This window comes from Sarcophilus harrisii, chromosome 3 (genome assembly GCF_902635505.1).
Source record: "Sarcophilus harrisii chromosome 3, mSarHar1.11, whole genome shotgun sequence".
NCBI classification, from domain to species: Eukaryota; Metazoa; Chordata; class Mammalia; order Dasyuromorphia; family Dasyuridae; genus Sarcophilus; species Sarcophilus harrisii.
Genome location: NC_045428.1, coordinates 192,669,131 through 192,686,046, shown reverse-complemented (window position 1 = coordinate 192,686,046; position 16,916 = coordinate 192,669,131). Strand labels below are relative to the sequence as shown.

The 16,916-nt window shown below is 34.5% G+C and overlaps 1 protein-coding gene across 3 annotated transcripts in view; it reads right to left on the bottom strand.

Moving 5' to 3' along the window:
• The window catches only part of PHKA2 (phosphorylase kinase regulatory subunit alpha 2), a 128,479-nt gene that overhangs the window by 12,822 nt on the left and 98,741 nt on the right, over positions 1 to 16,916 (bottom strand). For 2 of the 3 annotated variants that reach the window (XM_031958910.1, XM_031958912.1), the window contains exons 21-28: positions 15,669 to 15,802; positions 11,973 to 12,129; positions 10,226 to 10,305; positions 9,713 to 9,791; positions 9,465 to 9,594; positions 8,597 to 8,698; positions 4,733 to 4,851; positions 2,254 to 2,307 (exon numbers count right to left, since the gene is read on the bottom strand). In XM_031958910.1, the coding sequence (XP_031814770.1) occupies positions 2,254 to 2,307; positions 4,733 to 4,851; positions 8,597 to 8,698; positions 9,465 to 9,594; positions 9,713 to 9,791; positions 10,226 to 10,305; positions 11,973 to 12,129; positions 15,669 to 15,802 (855 nt within the window). The remainder of the gene's footprint in view (positions 1 to 2,253; positions 2,308 to 4,732; positions 4,852 to 8,596; positions 8,699 to 9,464; positions 9,595 to 9,712; positions 9,792 to 10,225; positions 10,306 to 11,972; positions 12,130 to 15,668; positions 15,803 to 16,916) is intronic. The other variant, XM_031958911.1, reaches the window with a different exon arrangement.

The window sequence follows — 16,916 nt, the reverse complement described above, 5'->3', positions numbered from 1 at the left end:
GTATCTTACCCATATCCTCCTAACTCCATGTTTTAAAAGTTCAGCTATTATTATCTAGTAACCCTCTCCTGATATGAATAATTGCTGTAGTTTTCAAATGATTCCAAACTTAGAAGGAATAAATTACTTCAGATCAAGACTACTTCTAAGAGAATTATGCTCACAGTTTTCAGACATCATGATGGTTGCAAGAATGACATCTGTAGACCATATTATTGCCTGAAAAATATTCCTTTTATGTGATTTTAAGCCTATACAACCTTTTATTTTCAGGCTTGTGGATTAAATATATTAACCAGAGAGTTGAGAATAATACTGGGTATTTATTTACAAGAAGCAAAAATACCAGTTCTACAAAATCAATTACTAGACTGAAAAGTCATTTATTTGCCCCTGAAGTCTGGTCCCATCAAGAATTCAACAGATTATAAAAAGGAAAATGATATTTCTAAGAAGGAAAGATGGACACATGAAACCTACACTGCTTTTAAATCTTTCTAACCTCATATCATCCTAATACAGTCCTCCTCCCATTTTTTTGTCTTTTGCACCAGAAGATGTTTATCCTCATACTTTTTCTTTATTCTATTTAATTCCTCCTGCCTCTATACTAGGAATACATGTTCCTGTAATGTAGGGAGGAGAAGAACTGCTTCACCCTCTTTCTTTTTCCTAAAAGTATGTCTATTTCTTTCAGAGAAAATAATTTTCCTATGATTAAAGGTTTGGTTATTGTTAAATTCCTATCCTCATATTAACAGCACTTCTTTAAAATTAATATAGAAAAATCTCTTAGTAAGTGTTCAAGGGTAGCATCCCATCCTGTCTTCCAATAGAGAGAAATCTCCACTCCTTGAGAGATGTGACTCTTTTCATTTTTGTCTTTATATTCCCAGCATTTAGCCTCACGTTTAGCACTGAGGTGGTGCTTAATTAATGCTAGTTGAATTGACTTGACCTCAGTGGGCTACTCAATATACAGAATTAGGAAGCAAATTGGGCATTGGTTATACCTCTGAACTTGTATGGGTGATTTGGAGAAAAAGAAAAGAATTGAATATGAAGATTGCCTCCTTAGGAGAAGGCTCATAAAAGGCTCCTCTTCAGAAGATTACATATAAATCTCTGACTTCCAAACTACAGAAGGGTAATTTAAAGATTTTCACAACTTTTCTAACTCTAGTATTTTCTTTCACTTTCAGTTCTAAAATATATTTCATTTTATAATTTTCTAATATACTCTAACTTTTTGATGCACTATCAGAAATTAAGGTAGAATTTTCTCTGCATGTCTGTTTTTACTTCATGGGGTCTTATTTTTAAGTAGTAGGGAGTATAAATTGTTTGGTCTGTCTCATTAAGACCCTTTAAATGAGGCAACAATTAGGCATAAGTAAAAGAAATTACTGCTGTGCTCATCAATGCCTCAGCTGATGGTTCTATATCTAGTTTAAATCCAGAAAAGCAAAGCAGTTATATCTTTGCCAAAAGCACTATTTCTCTTTCCTTTTCCTAATCTCAGACCTCATGTCAAAGTGAGAAAATAAATTTAAATTTTAATCAGACTGGTAGAAATAATCTATGATTACACCATGACAAAGCACTCTAAAATTAATTCTATTCAATTTAACCAAAACTTATTGGACAAAGGGCTGGCCTCAAGAATTAAGCTGTGTCAACAGGGTAAAGTCAATTAATCTTAATGCCTAGATTACTATGACTTTACAAAACAGTTGCTAACTTGCTTTGGTGCAGGAAATTTCTAATGCTGAGAATTCCATTTGTTAATGGAATGAAAGGTTTGGATCACATGGGCTGATTTAATCACTGAAAGGACAAAAGAAAAATAGGCTCTGCCTTCAAGAAGATTATATTCTATTCAGACATGGAGATAATAGGGATGTGATGGAGAGAGAGGGAGCTGTCCAATAAGGAACAGAATTACACTTCAGGAAATGCCAGAAGTTAAAGGTTTTTTCTTTTTTAAAAACTGAAAACAAGTTTCCATTCTAGAACTTTTAAAGATTTCATGTCTGCCTCCGCAAGGTCGCAGGCTGTATGTGGGATTCTGTCAGCTTCTACACTACTTACCTGTCACAGTACTTCTCCAAAGCCCCTAAAAGTCTTTCTCAAGTATCAGATTAGGATAAGGTGGGAGGTGAAAGTAAGGGAAAAATTAAAAGAAGTTTCCAAGGCTACAAATTAAAAAGTGACAAAGAATATAATGTAATATACTCATAATGGATATTTTACCATGGATTTGGAAGAGTGAATGCTGCTGGACATGGAATGGCCCACAGAAAATAACTATAAAACAAAAAACAAATACCTTAATAACATACAACAACTGAATAATAAATTGCAGAAAGGAGTAAGGTGAAAATAAAAAAAAAAGTAACAGAAAGACATGGAATTATAGAAGCACACCCTCATTAAAACAGAAAAAAATTCATTCATTCAACCCACCCACATTCCTACCAATCATGGAGATGACCAAGTTAACAAGCAATTTGTTTCCTGGGTGATATCCAGGTTAACATCTATAAAGTATATTAGAATTATGAAAATTATGCCCAGATTAGCAAAGTAACCATTACTACATTAGTCAAATTCTCATTAAACAAACATGTCTATATTGTTTGAGAATTCAGAAGCATTCTCTTATTTGTATTATCCTTTCTAGTTTAAAAATAATGTAAGAAATGGCCTTTATAAACTGGATAGAAATTAGGGCTGGAAGTATTATTTAAAACCATAGATTGAGTTGCTTAGTTTATAAAATCTGTTAAATGTCTCTTGTGAAATGTCTTTCTTTGTTTGAGTGACTAAATATAGAATTTTTCAACTGGTCAGGAAAAGTTAATTTAATCCCACTACCAACTAAGCAAAACAAGGCATTTTAGGGTAGAATTACACTGATTTTTAACTTTATATGAACATGAAGGATACAAACTTGGTGCCATCAAGTGGTAAGTCAAGGAAAAGCTAAAGAAAAAACCTAAGTTATTTCTCTTTGAGCACCATTGGCGTAAACTAGAAGTTAGGGACTGACAACTGTGTTCTGCTCTGAATTCACAAGAGTAAAGTTTATATAACTAGAAAGACTTGATTATATCTGGAAAGAAATATAACTATTAAAACATTGGGAGACCAACTAGATATCACATTTCTGGTAGGCTGTTGGGCATACAAAAGTCTCTTTTTTTACTCTGTGTTGGTAACTGAACTCAGCAGTGTAGGAGAGAGCCAAATGTTTTCTCTCTTGTTAGTATATAAATTTGAATTTATATAGCATATTTTCCAAAGTATTTTATATTGTTTGATTCTTGTGACAAACCTCAGTTAAGACAAAGAGAAGATAGTTCAGTTATACAAAGGAAAAAACGAGGTTCAATGACTCTAAGAGCCTGACCCCAAAAATCTTTTGCCCCCTTTTCTTGTGCACTTTCCATTGTTATAAACTGCTGTGTTCTCAGTGTTATAAAAAAGGATGGGAGATCATCTTCACCACCCATTTTACAAGATTTTCTTCCAACTACTTAATCTTTCTCTTCTTTCCTTCCTCTCTCCCTCCTTCCCTTCCTTCCTATTTCTGAAGTACAGAACATGACTTTGTTTCATGTATAGTTCCAGAGGACAGATTGAGAAATGGTGACTAACTGGACAATGTTGACCTAAAGGCAAAAACCATCTCACTTTATTTCATATTTCCCTCCACAAAGACTTACTATATTTCCTTAATATGAGCTCCTGTGAGGGAAGGAAATTTATTTCTTTTTACTTACTCCTGTATCCCTTATGCTTAGCATAGAGCCCAGCAGAGTAAGCAATGTTTACTAAATGTTTGCAGAATTGGTCCAGGTACATTTAAATTTGTTAGTATAGACAGCTTTTCTTTAAGATTTGAGCTTAAAGAAAATCATGCACAATAGATCCAAAGCCAGTCCTGTTTCTTTCACCTGCTCATCAGCACTAAACCTCCTAGACATTTGTAATTAAGAATTAGGTAGTAAACATTAAGCAGTTTTCAAATAAATTATTCTTACATATGCCTATAGCAGTGATCTTATCAATAAATACTCAACCAATGGATTAAGAAAAACATTCTTATACACAAGTATTAGACAATAGAAGCACTAAGTCTGAGCTGCCAGTCTGTTTACTAATGAAAAGAAAAAGCTACCTTTCTTCAAACCTTTGCCAAAAATGGAGGGAAAAAAAATGTATTCACTGGGAGAATTTCATGTTACATAAGAGTAGGATGAAGAATTAAACAGAAACACAAGCAACAAATAAACACCTCTGTAGGTGTGTGAGTAAAAAAATCAAAACAGTCTATTTGAATCATTATACTCTTTTCTTCCCCTTATCACCTGAAGGTCACAATAATTACAATAATTACAAACCTGCTTTTTCAAGACAAACAAAATGTATTTTATTATAAGCTCTGTTTTAAGATGTTATAGTCTAAATGAAATACTTTCTACAAATGAGGAAAATTACTGACAAGTGTTTACTAACAATGTAAAAACAACAAAAAGCAATTGCAGGGCAGTAGAGAGGAGAGGGCTTTATGTAGGGAACCCATTTCTTGCTACATCTGAAATCTACCTTATATAAAAGGAAAAGGATCTGAAGCCATGAAAACTAAAGAACATTGGATTTCAATCATTTTGAGGGAAAAGAAAACACCAAAGGACCCACACTTCCCCTCTGCAGAAGATTTTCTTACCTGTTTCATCTCGCTTCTTAATCTATTAATACCACTCCTTTCTGTTTTGGTGATTCCAGTATGGCCCACCTCATGAATTGAGATAGCTGGGCTAGATGCAGAGGAGTGAATAGGCCGCACTGAAAAGGAAAAAACCCAACATATTAAAAGTGCTAGCAAATTAAGCATATACTTGGGTTGGATAGTCTTCTTCCCTTTCTTCTGTACCAGAACCTTACTTATAGCTTCTAGGAAACAAAGCAATTCCCTTATGTCATCTAGTCCTAAAGACTTTTCTACTTGTCATTGAGACTGCTGTAATCTGATTTTTTAAACAGAGCTAAATTGTTTGTGGATCATTTGTGAATTTACATAATCAAATCAAAAAAATAGGTTGTTTGTTGTTTTTTGGCCGATTTGTTATAATGAATTGGTTGAAATGTATTAAACAATATTAAAACATTAAACTACCTTCTTTTAAAACAAAAACACCAGTTTTTCATTGTGTAACAGAAACAAGAAGCACATGCTGAAGAGAAAAAACATTCATGACCACCGGTCAATTCTGGAATATGTTTATAAAGTTTGGGCCTTCATTTCCTTGATTTTATCACTTCTAGATTTCTAGTCCCAGACTTGCCATTTGCTTACTCTGTTACATAGACCTTCTGGCAAATAATTCGAGAAAATTCCAACTACTGTACTATACTTTTTTTTGTTTGTTTCATTTAGTATTTCTTATTATTTATTTATTTTGGCATTTGAAATTCAGGTTTCTCCTCCTGTCTGAGCCACTGGAATCCAAGGTATAAAAGGATTAAAAAAGCAAAACAAAACTGCTCTGGGTGCCTAAGCATTATCCTCTACAACATCTGAGGGAGGGAATAATATTTGAATACATTTTCTCTATATTGTCTTTTAATGAAGAAAACTCATTTTAGGTGACACTGTTAAGTTACACATATTTTAAGAGACATATTTTATATGAAATAAGAATTTTAAAATTAACTCTATATATCTTGTATACTATTATGTTGAGAAACACAAACATTTAACTTATAAATTTATGTTTTAAAGGACTGTCATTTTGAAATAATCAAAATTAATTTTTGGGGAAAGGCTTCTAGTACTCAATTCAGGAGGAGTGAAAGAAAACAAAATATCTGATTATGTACTACAGTTTTTATTTGTTGGTTGGGTATAAATTTTGAGAAGAAAAAAACCCCACCACAATGTACTTAAAGTATTCTGTATTATGACAAATCAAAACCATTAACAGCTCACAGCTTAATTCTTTGACTTGATTATGTAAATTCACAAATGGTCCACAAATAGTTTAGCTCTATTATTAAAAAACAACAACAACAACAACAAAACAAACCAGAATCGCTTCAATTACAATTGAAATGTCTTTAGGAAAAGAAGACTTAAGTATTTGGGGTTGCCAGGTTTCTCAGGGATTCTGGTACTATCTTAACTACTTGTCTAGATTAGTTTGCAATTATTCTGTTCAAGCAAATTAATCACTACAATTTATGGGAAAAGGTTTTTGGTTTTAAAGGTTTCTTAGATAATAAAAATATACAAAATCCAATATCAGAACATCCTAGGGTACTGAAAAGACATCTGTGTGTATGTGATATAACATTTTATGGTTCTTTATGAATTTTGGACATTTATTCTTAAAGCATAAACATGTGTGTTTCCTCACATAATAGTAGGTTTGATATAGACATTTAATTTAAAAATTCTTGTTAGGTATAAAATACAGGTGCTCGCGTAACTGTGATTATCACCTAAAATACTTTGGTACAAAGAAGAATGGCTTGATAAGGGAAAATGAGTCCCCAGTTAGGAGGAGCTTCTCATACAGTATAAGATGAACCAGATAACTGGTGATTTTTCTTCTAACTCCGAGTTATCACTCCCTTTCACCTTTCTTCTCTCCCTGAGTCTTGTTTGTGCAGAAAATTCTAAGAATCATATATCTAATCCTAATGTTTCTCTTGAGCCCATTCTCTATCACCAACTGCCTATTGTACATATTTCCCAAAGGCATTTAAAACCCTAGTATGCAAATCAGAACTGATCTTTACCTCCATTTTCTATTTTTTTCTATAGAGAACAAGATTATCTTCACCCATATTAGCAATTTTGGGATCTTCCTCTATTCTTCCCTTTCAATCTTCATATCCAACCAGATTTTTATGTTCTATCTCTACAAGTCCATACCTTCTCTCTATTCACAAGGTCACCATTCTAGTTTAGGTCATCAGTAAGTCATGTTTACAACTGGAATAGCCTCTAATGGGCTTCCCAGACTCAAATCTCTTCCCTTTCAAATATACTCTCCACAGTTGTTCAAGAAGTATTCTTAAAGTACAAGTTTGACCATTCACTTTCCAGTTCAAGAAGCTCTGGTAACTCTTTGTTCTCTCAAGAACAGGGGTTCTTACCCTTTTTTTTGTATTATGGACCCTTCTGGCAGTCTAGTGAAGCCTATGGACTCTTTTTTTCTGTTTTGTTTAGGCTTTTTGGTGAGAGATTAATTGACCTGCCCAAGGTCACACAGCTAGTGAATGTCTGAGGCCACATTTGAACTCAGGTCCTCCTGACTAGAAGTTCAGTGATCAATCCAGCTGTACCATGAACTCTTTTTCTGAATAAGGTTTTTAAATGCATAAAGCAAAATAATGGGTTTCCCAAAAGAGAGCTAATTCAGTTTTCAAAAGCATTTTTTAAAAAAAGTTCATGGACCTCATATTAAGAATCCCTATTCTAGGATAAAATATAAACTCTTCTAGCATTTCCAGTTCTTCACAACCTTGCTCTAACCTTGCCAGCTTTATTACTCTTCTTTACAATTTCCTGATAAACTGGCCTTTTTTTTTTTTTTTTTTTTTTTTGCTGTTCTTCATGTAGAACATTCCCTTTTCCATCTCCTATGCCTTTAATGCTTGCAATACTCTCTCCCTCCCCCCATCCCCATCCCCACTTCTGACTTGAAGAATCAATCTCAAGCTAAAATGTAAGTTCCTTGAGGGCAGGGAATTTTCTGCTTTTGAATTTTTATCTCTAATGCTTAGCTCAGTTTTTGGCAAATAGTGCATTTTAATAAATGCTTACTCAGTGAATAAAATAATGTGAAATGTGATTTGATCCCTCCTTGTGACCTTCAAAGACTTATGTATTTCTACACACAGATTATATTATCTATGCTATTAATGGTTAGCATTTCTTAGGATATACATTTTATTCATCTCTGAAGCTCCTTTACCACCTGGTACCTTAGAAACAGCCAGAGTCAGGATAAGCAAAAGTCCTTAGTCTTTATTCTTAGTTTTTAGGGGTAGAAGTGAACAGGATGGAAGCAGAATCTCCTCAACCTCCTTCTTCCTTGTCTACTGCCAAAGTGACTCTGGCTAGTCTTACTCCACCCTCTAGTCCCTCCTGCAATTCTTTGTATACACCAATTATCGAGCCAGCACAGGATAGTGGGAAGGGCCATTTCCCAAGCACATGCCCATAGAGTATTGTCCAATCAGTAATTAGCCCTAAGTGCTTGAACCGACCTCAGTGCAACAACTCAAGAGTTTCAGCCCTCTACATTTACCCATATTAAATTGAACTCAATTGAACTGGAAATAATGTGGTGGGGAATACAGACGGATATAATATTAAATGGGAGACAACAAAGGGGGAAAAATTAGTTAATCTTATTAATAGAGTTTATTGCCACTATTCATACTATGTTTATATTTCTTAGTTTAACTTGCATAAATAAGACATGATGATGGTTAGGATTTTTTCTTCATTGTATATATATTATATTGTATCATATATTGAATTTTTGTCACATAAGTATTCAAGTCATTGTTTACTTACTGCTTCTTTCAACACCAAACTCTTTTCCACTTAGAATATGGTGTAAGAGATTTTTCATATCAAAAGGACTAAGGTTCATCAAACTTTCAGAAGCTTCTTCTCCTACAAAGAAACACATCTTATATATAAGACACCAGACTGTGTATAGATTTGATAATCCCTGAAAGAAAGTCCCTTGTGGCCAAGTTTTTTCTGTTGAGAGTGTCTTTGTGACCAAAATCTCATTAACCATTTCTTTGGGTTAATGTGATGAAAGCTGGACTTGAAAATGATTCAGTATTATTCTTTTTTTGTGTAGGGCAAAACCACTTGTTTATCAATGAAACAAAGTATCACTGAGACATGACAGAAAGGGGAGTAAGCTAGCCACGGTGTCAAGGCCCACCAGGTTTAGATTTAAGATCCACTTCAAATGCATATTGTTTAAATGATCTTGAACTTAACTTCTCAGCTCCCAGAGACAAGTTTTTAAGGATAGAGACCAATTGCCAATATGCACTGGTATGGGGAGTTTCTTCACTCCTTATGCTAAGGAAGTTACAGCTTAAAACCCTCACCCTGGCCCCCAGATAAATAAATAATTACATGACTACAGTATTAAAGAAACTCTTAACACTTTACAATAACTTCCTGAGTAGGATTCAAAATGACAGTAGCTTATGAATTGTGACTATTTATACACCTGATACAATTGCCATATCTCAGAAACTTCAGGGAGTTTCCTTACAATATGATACTTTGTGGGTAGGGTAAAAATAATAATTACTGTATGTTTTTGTACTTAAAGATTGAACAATGCACTCAAAGCACTATGAACATGTAAAATCTAGAGACTAGTTTCCTTGTTTGCTTATCCCAATGATACTACCTGAGCAATTCAAACTCCGGGCCAGTTCGGTTGCCATCACCTGAATAATAAGACCAATTCGGAGCCTGAGCATCTCCACAAAGAGACTGGGTTGGGACCTGACATACATCGCCAAGTAAACCACAATTTCCTGACATTAACAAAGAAGCACAGTTAGTAAATGTGAAATTGATGATTTCAGTCAGCAGAAGTCCTACTACCCACTTAAAAGAAATACAAAATAAATGACTCCTCTTCAGAATCTTAACCTGTGTAAGGACTGCAATGCTGATATCCTGCCCACTGGCTTCATAGATAAGTTGGGTCAATTCTTCAGGGGGAAGAGGGCTAGAGAAGAAAATCAGATGGAATGACAATCAGTACTAATACTCATTTCCATGTGTCTTTTAAGAATTTATATTTCAATTTAGATAATAGCTGCCTGATAAGCCCCAAATCACCATTTATATACTGTACATTTAAATTTGGCAAAATACTTTCTTATTTTATCCTCAGTGTAGGTAATATTATTATTACCATTTTTACCACTGAGGAGACTGAAGCTCAGGAAGGTTAAGTGAATAAACTGATAGTTAATAAATGTCAGAAGCAGATTTGGAACCCTGGTCCTCCTAACTCTAAGTCAGTATTCTATCCTCTAGTTCATGCTGCTCCCTCAAAATAGGGATGCTCTTTAGCCCTAGATGATGAGCAGGAGACCATTTTTGCTTCATCACTACCTACCTCCCTTAGGGTCTAGGCCCCTGGCAGATGAGACTTACGCAGAGATGGTCCTCTCTCGGGGCTCTGGCGGGAGACCCACTGTGAGCTGCTTCTGATGGGACAGCAGGTCTGTACATGCCTGGGCACACATCAAAAAAAAAGAGAAGTTAAGAGCACAATGCACAAAGGGCCCTACTTCGTTACTAAATGATCGTGATATAGCAAAAATGCCAGCTTTCAGGACAAGACTACTGTGACTCTTTGGAGAGTGTTTCTATCCCTGTTCTAGTGCCCACTTAGTTACCAACTACTAAGAAGGAGGGCAGGAGACTGGGAATGTAATAGCCTGGTTTGTCAGAGATCCTAGTTCTGGGACAATTACGATGAATACCACCCAGAAGGACAAAATATTTCTGTATCCTAAGCAAGGTCTGAAAAATGCCATTATCTTTTCCTGGAGCCTTTGAAATTTCAATTTAGCTTATGTGACCAGATATCACATTATAAATACCACCATGTTATTTCATGTTTTTTCACTGTTTCACTGCTTGCCTAGAATGGCTCGTAGTGGCATGTTGATTAATTGCATAACAAGGAGAGTGTATGAGACTTTCAGGATTTTTTTAAAAAATTAATATAAAAAAGTTTCTTATCAAACCTTTCATCTGTTTCTGCCATACCTAGCCCTAACTAATATTACTTAAAGAACTGTCAATTTTCAAAACAATAAAACATTTCAAAACAACAAAACATTAAGAACTATCAACAATGTTGGCTGCAACAAAATCACTCTTTAGAATGATTCAGAGAATAGTCCAGAAACCTTGTGGTTTAAATTATGATTATAGCTATGTCAAAGTACCAGCTACTAAAGATCTCTCATTAGTAGAATGACAGATTGAGAATTAACTATAATACATTTAAATCTCATTCTTTAGCAAATCTAGTTCCAAATGAACAAAATGAATTAGCTTTGTTCCATTTTCTTAGCTCATTTTCTGATGGAAGCAAGGAAAAGAAAAGGTCCCTAATAATCTACAAATTAGACTACTGGGTGTTTCCACCAAGTTGATAATATGAAGAATTCTTCCAAGAACAAAAATGGAAGAAACACAGAAGTGCTAAACTTTACCACCATATACCTTTGATGCAGCCATTTTTCAATTTCAGAAAAGACTTCAAAACATGAAGATTCTATGGTTTCACTAATTGTGAATACTTCTTTTACAAAAGTAGAACATAAGCCCTTTTTGCCTTGATAGAAAAGTCTTGATAAAGTTCTTGTGTCTGAAAAATTCATTACTTTATAGCCAGCTTGGTGATATATATCGCTTAAACCTAGCTAAACTGATCCTCAGAAAAAAAGAGACATATAATTCACTGCCAGGTTTGCACTTGAAGCCTTTCCAATTTGGTGGGACCTATCAGAGATTATGTGGTACATCTTGTGGCAACCTAAGATAACCTCTACACTATGAAGTGAAACTAGGGCAGAATTTTAATGTGTTTAATAAATCCAAATGTATATTATATGCGTATGTATACTTAAATGTAACATCAAACCATATAATATATATCCATAGGTATTTGTGTGTGTGTGTGTGAAAAAAGAAGGAACAGAAAGAGAAAGAGATCAAATAAAAGAGAAAAAGAGAGAATGAGAATGAATCTACTTGTACTGAGTCTTGGGTAAATATATATTCTCACTCCTTTTTCCTCACTTCAGGGCTTAATCTTAGTTTCAAAAACAGTGTTGTTATATGAAAGCCAGAATAATAATGACAAACAACCATACTTTTCTCACACCTCTGCAAGGACTTCTACTTTTTTCTTCAGCAGACCTGAAATGTAACGAATCAGACCCCATTCTTTGTTCAATCCTGCTTTTCGGTAGAGCTCACTAAGAAGATTGTGGACTGTAACACCATGCTGACCAGAGAGATTGGTATCCCAATCAGGGCCCCTGAAAAGGAAGAGGTAGAAATACTAATATTGGGGATTTGTCCAGAAAAGACAGGGTTTAGAAACTACATATTTTTTATAGCACAGGATAAGCAGTCATGGACAGCTTATCATTAAATGTCTTATTTAGCAAAGAGAAGTCTACTAAAGAATTTTTAAAAATACAAATTATTCTTCATGCCATGTTGTCTTACAGTGCCAATCTCAAGAAATTGTGAAAAACTACATTGAAATTTTTTTTTACAAGTAGCAATAGTGCACCAATGTAGGGATGGTATTGCCTTTGTATAAATGAAAATATTTTGCATGAAGGATCTCTTAACTAGTCTGGTTGGGATTAATACCAAGGCTAAAGAAAATCTCTTGTTCCCTTGACCCTGCAGAGTTTTCACTTGGCTAACTTTTCTTTTTTATTATTTACTACATTTTAAAAAATTATTATAGCTTTTTATTTACAAGATATATATACATGGGTGTTTTTCATCATTGACCCTGGCAAAACCTTCTGTTTCAACTTTTCCCTTCCTTCCCCTCCCCCCCCTTCCCCTAGATGTCAGGTAGACCATACATGTTAAATATGTTAAAGTATATGTTAAACACAATATATGTTTACATATCCATACAGTTATTTTGCTGCACAAGAAAAATTGGACTTAAACATAAGGTAAAAATAACCTGAGAAAGAAATAAAAAATGCAAGTAGACAAAAATAGAGGGAGTGGAAATGCTATGTTGTGGTTCATACTCATTTCTCATAGTTCTTTTGCTGGGTATAGTTGGTTCTCTTCATTATTGAACAAATGGAACTGATTTGATTCATCTCATTGTTGAAGAGAGTCACGTCTATCAGAATTGATCATCATATAGTATTGTTGTTGAAGTATACAATGAACTTTCACTCAGCATCAGTTCGTGTAAGTCTCTCCAGGACTTTCTGAAATCATCCGGCTGGACATTTCTTACAGAATAATAATATTCTATAACATTCATATACCACAACTTATTCAGCCATTCTCCAACTGATGGGCATCCATTCAATTTTCAGTTTCTAGCCACTACAAAGAGGGCTGCCACAAACATTTTTGCACATACAGGTCCCTTTCCCTTCTTTAAAATCTCTTTGGAATATAAGCCCAGTTTGGCTAACATTTCTAATCCCCAAATGCAAAATATTTGCAGATTAAATTTCAAAATCTTGCTATTGGATCTGCTATAACTTATATTGTAGTCTTCCTAGGGACTTCATTATTAAACAGTTAGTTATCCTTTCATTTATCTTATAAATTCTTTTCATACTTCCAACAAGACCCTCTTTTCAAAGCCCCAACTGCAATCCCAACTTGTCTCTCTCAATAGATGATCTTGCTGAGGAGACTGAAGCCATCAATCTGTGATTGGCTTCTTTAACTTATCTCCTTTTTTAAAACTCTGCATGTCTTTACTTATTCTATCAATTTCTCCTCCTGGCTCATAGAAAGAACTTTTTTCCCTTTCTAAAGCTGAGATTTCCAGTCAAAAACAAATAAAAGATTAATAATGAAGACTATAGCTACTGGCTGTGCCAATAAAGGAAAACTTGGAAAATTTTATAAAAAGTAAGCAATGGATCCCACAATTGTATAGTTTGAAGCTAAGTAATATAATATTAAATATCCTAAGATACGAAGTCAGAGTACCATAATTTTTTAATCATAGTTACAACTTTAAGTCAATAATAAAAGAATAAAAAGTTTAATTGTAAGACAGGAAAAACACCATACATCTTAGAAAGCTTTCCATCCAAATGGCTAAAATATAAAAAAAAGCTTCAGCTATTTGGATATCTCATTGATTACTTCTAATGGCATCTTTTAAAAGTATTCAACTTGTATATTCTCCTATTGAAATTGACAGTGTCTTGACAGTATTTTTGGCATCATAAAGAATCATCATCATCATAATAAATGACATTTATACAGAATCATACATCTAGAGCTACAAAGACATTTAGCATGTACTTTAGTCTAATACCCTCATTTTACAGATGATGAAACTGAATCCCCGTTAGATAATAGTAAGTTCAATGATTGGCCTAAGATAGTACAGACGGTGGACAACATAAACAAGTAGTGTATAAATCCCAGGTTTTCTCCCTCTCTCCTTCCAGACAGCAGACAGACTGTTATAGGTTAAATATGGGCAATTCTTCTAAACGTATATCCATATTTGTCATGTTGTGCAAAAAAAATCAAATCAAAAGGGGAAAAAAAGGAGAAAAAACCACAGGCAAATAAATAACATCAATAAAAAAAGTAATGAAGAGAGTATGCTTTGATCCACATTCAGCCTTCATAGTTCTCTCTCTGGATGAGGATAGTACTTTCCATCACAAGTCTATTGGAACTGCCCTGAATCACCAAACTGTTGAAAAGAGCCAAGTTCATCAGTTTGATCATCACATAATCTTGTTATTACCATGTATAATGTTCTTTTGGTTCTGCTTATTTCACTAAGCTTTTCTGCAATCAGCCTGCTTATTATTTCTTATAGAATAACATTCCATTATATTCATATATCATGATGGATTCAGCCATTTCCCAAATGATGGGCAGCCACTCAATTTCCAGCTCTGTGCCACCACAAACCACCAAAAAAAGGGCTACTACAAACATTTTTACACACGTGGGTCCTTTTCCCCCTTTTAAGATCTCTTTGGGATACAAATCCAGAGACACAGCTGGATTAATGAGTATATAGAGTTTTACAGCCCTTTGGGCAAAGTTTCAAATTGATGCTTTTCTTTCTTAAGAGGCCCAAATCACAAGTAATACCTATTCTACAAAGCCTCCCTGACTCTACTATTTACCCCTAAGGAGAATGTAAATAGCAGCAATTTCTGCTTTGGCCAGAAATCCTGAAGGTCTTTCCCCTCTCAGATTCATTCACTCATTCAACCAATTTAGATTGGGGGGGGGGGGGGGGGGGGGGGGGGCGGGGGAACTAGGTGAAAAAGGAGATTCTTTGTCTCAATTGCTATCTAGCATAAATCACTGAATGGGTACAAACTCAGTCAAACTGAGACCTTGAAGACTTTAGCTTAAAAGGCAGAGGTTTCCCATTTTATTTAGGGCTATCTCCAGTCATCTCGATCTACATCTTGTCATTGGACCCAGATGGCTCTGGAGAGGAAAATAAGACAGGTGACCTTGCAAGCCCTCCCTCACTTAAACTCAATTCATTTGTGTGTCATGGCATCACCTCCCTGATGTCTTGGTCTTTTTTGAAAATGAAATACTAAAAAAAAAGAAAAAGAAAAAAGAAAAAAAAAAGAAAATGAAAGACTAACAACAAAACAACAACCTCTATTCTGAGCATTTTTCCTGGTCCTCCTTCTTGAACGAGAGTTGCATACTTGTTTTTCTCTCTATTAGATTTTAAGATCCTTGGGAGCAGGGCCTGAGTCTTATCTACTAGTTTAGTAATACTTTAGCAAAGTATAGATGTTTAAGGATGTTAAATTCAAAGCAAAACAATAAATCCCAATCCACTTATACCACTTACTTTAAAACATACAGAATGTATAATATATCTGCCTGGTCCTGCAGATTAGAGCATTCCTTCAGTTGCTCCACCAGCTTCTCACAGTCTAGATTGCCATGGGCATCCTTGGGCCAAAGGACATCAGTTTCTGAAGACTATTAAACCGAAGTAAAGAAGTTTATTAATTAAAACAGAAAATAATGATGTCAAACAAAACAAAAATCCCACTAATTTGCTAATTGGACTATCATTCGGTCCACCACTTTCTGCAGAGGTAGTTAGCATATAGAATGCTCAGAAATCTAGACTGGGGACTCATTTTTCATAGTTATTTGCAAAGTTCAAACAATTTCCTAGGACTTATCTTCTAAATCAAGCAGAAAGGCTAAAGGCTATTTTAATGGAAGGATTTTCCCTACTAGGAGTTCTCCTTCATTAACAAAAAAATCACAGATCCTTTGTGTATTGCTTATAATTTATATGCTTAAACTTCCCTTTTCTGGCATTGTGTTATATGCTGTTTTATGAAACAGAATAGCTGAGATTAGAGAATGTGCTGGCTTCTTATGCCTCGTAATATGTGAGACTAGCTTGAAATATCATCCCATGAGACAAAGGTTTTTTTTTTTTATTATTATTTATTAGGCACTATTATGTGTGAATTATCTTAACCATGGTATATGTTACAATAAAGACTAGGTCATGGATACAAGTTCTGGTGAGGCAAAAGATTTTCCAAGCTTCTAACAATTTAGGAGAAGCTAAACAGCTTGAAGGCTAGTGAATCATTATTCATATTTCTTTAGTGGGCCTGGAATCAGGAAGACCTAGATTCAAATGTGGTTTCAGACCTCTATATCCAATTTTGTCTACCCCAGTTTTCTCAAATGTAAGATGGGAAAAATAATAGCACTTCCTAACAAGGTTGCTATGAGGATCATATGGCATAATATGATCCTTTTGGATGCTTAGGGACAGGATGACTGTCCCTAAACATGGGTATTGGAGTTCACCTACCAGTTCTTTAGTTCAAAAGGCAAAAGAGCTAGTGCTTTACACAACATGAGTGTCCTTAGCTAGCTTCCTATTTAATGTGGAGGAGCTTAAATTATTTTAAATACATGAATATGCTGAAGCAAATTATGTACTTCCCATATAGAGAAAAGGGGAATAGTTAAAGGAGACCAAAATCTCAGGGATCAAGAAAATGAATATTTCTTTTTGCATTAGCTTTTGTTTGATTAAAAACAGAAAAGAAAAGAAAGGAAA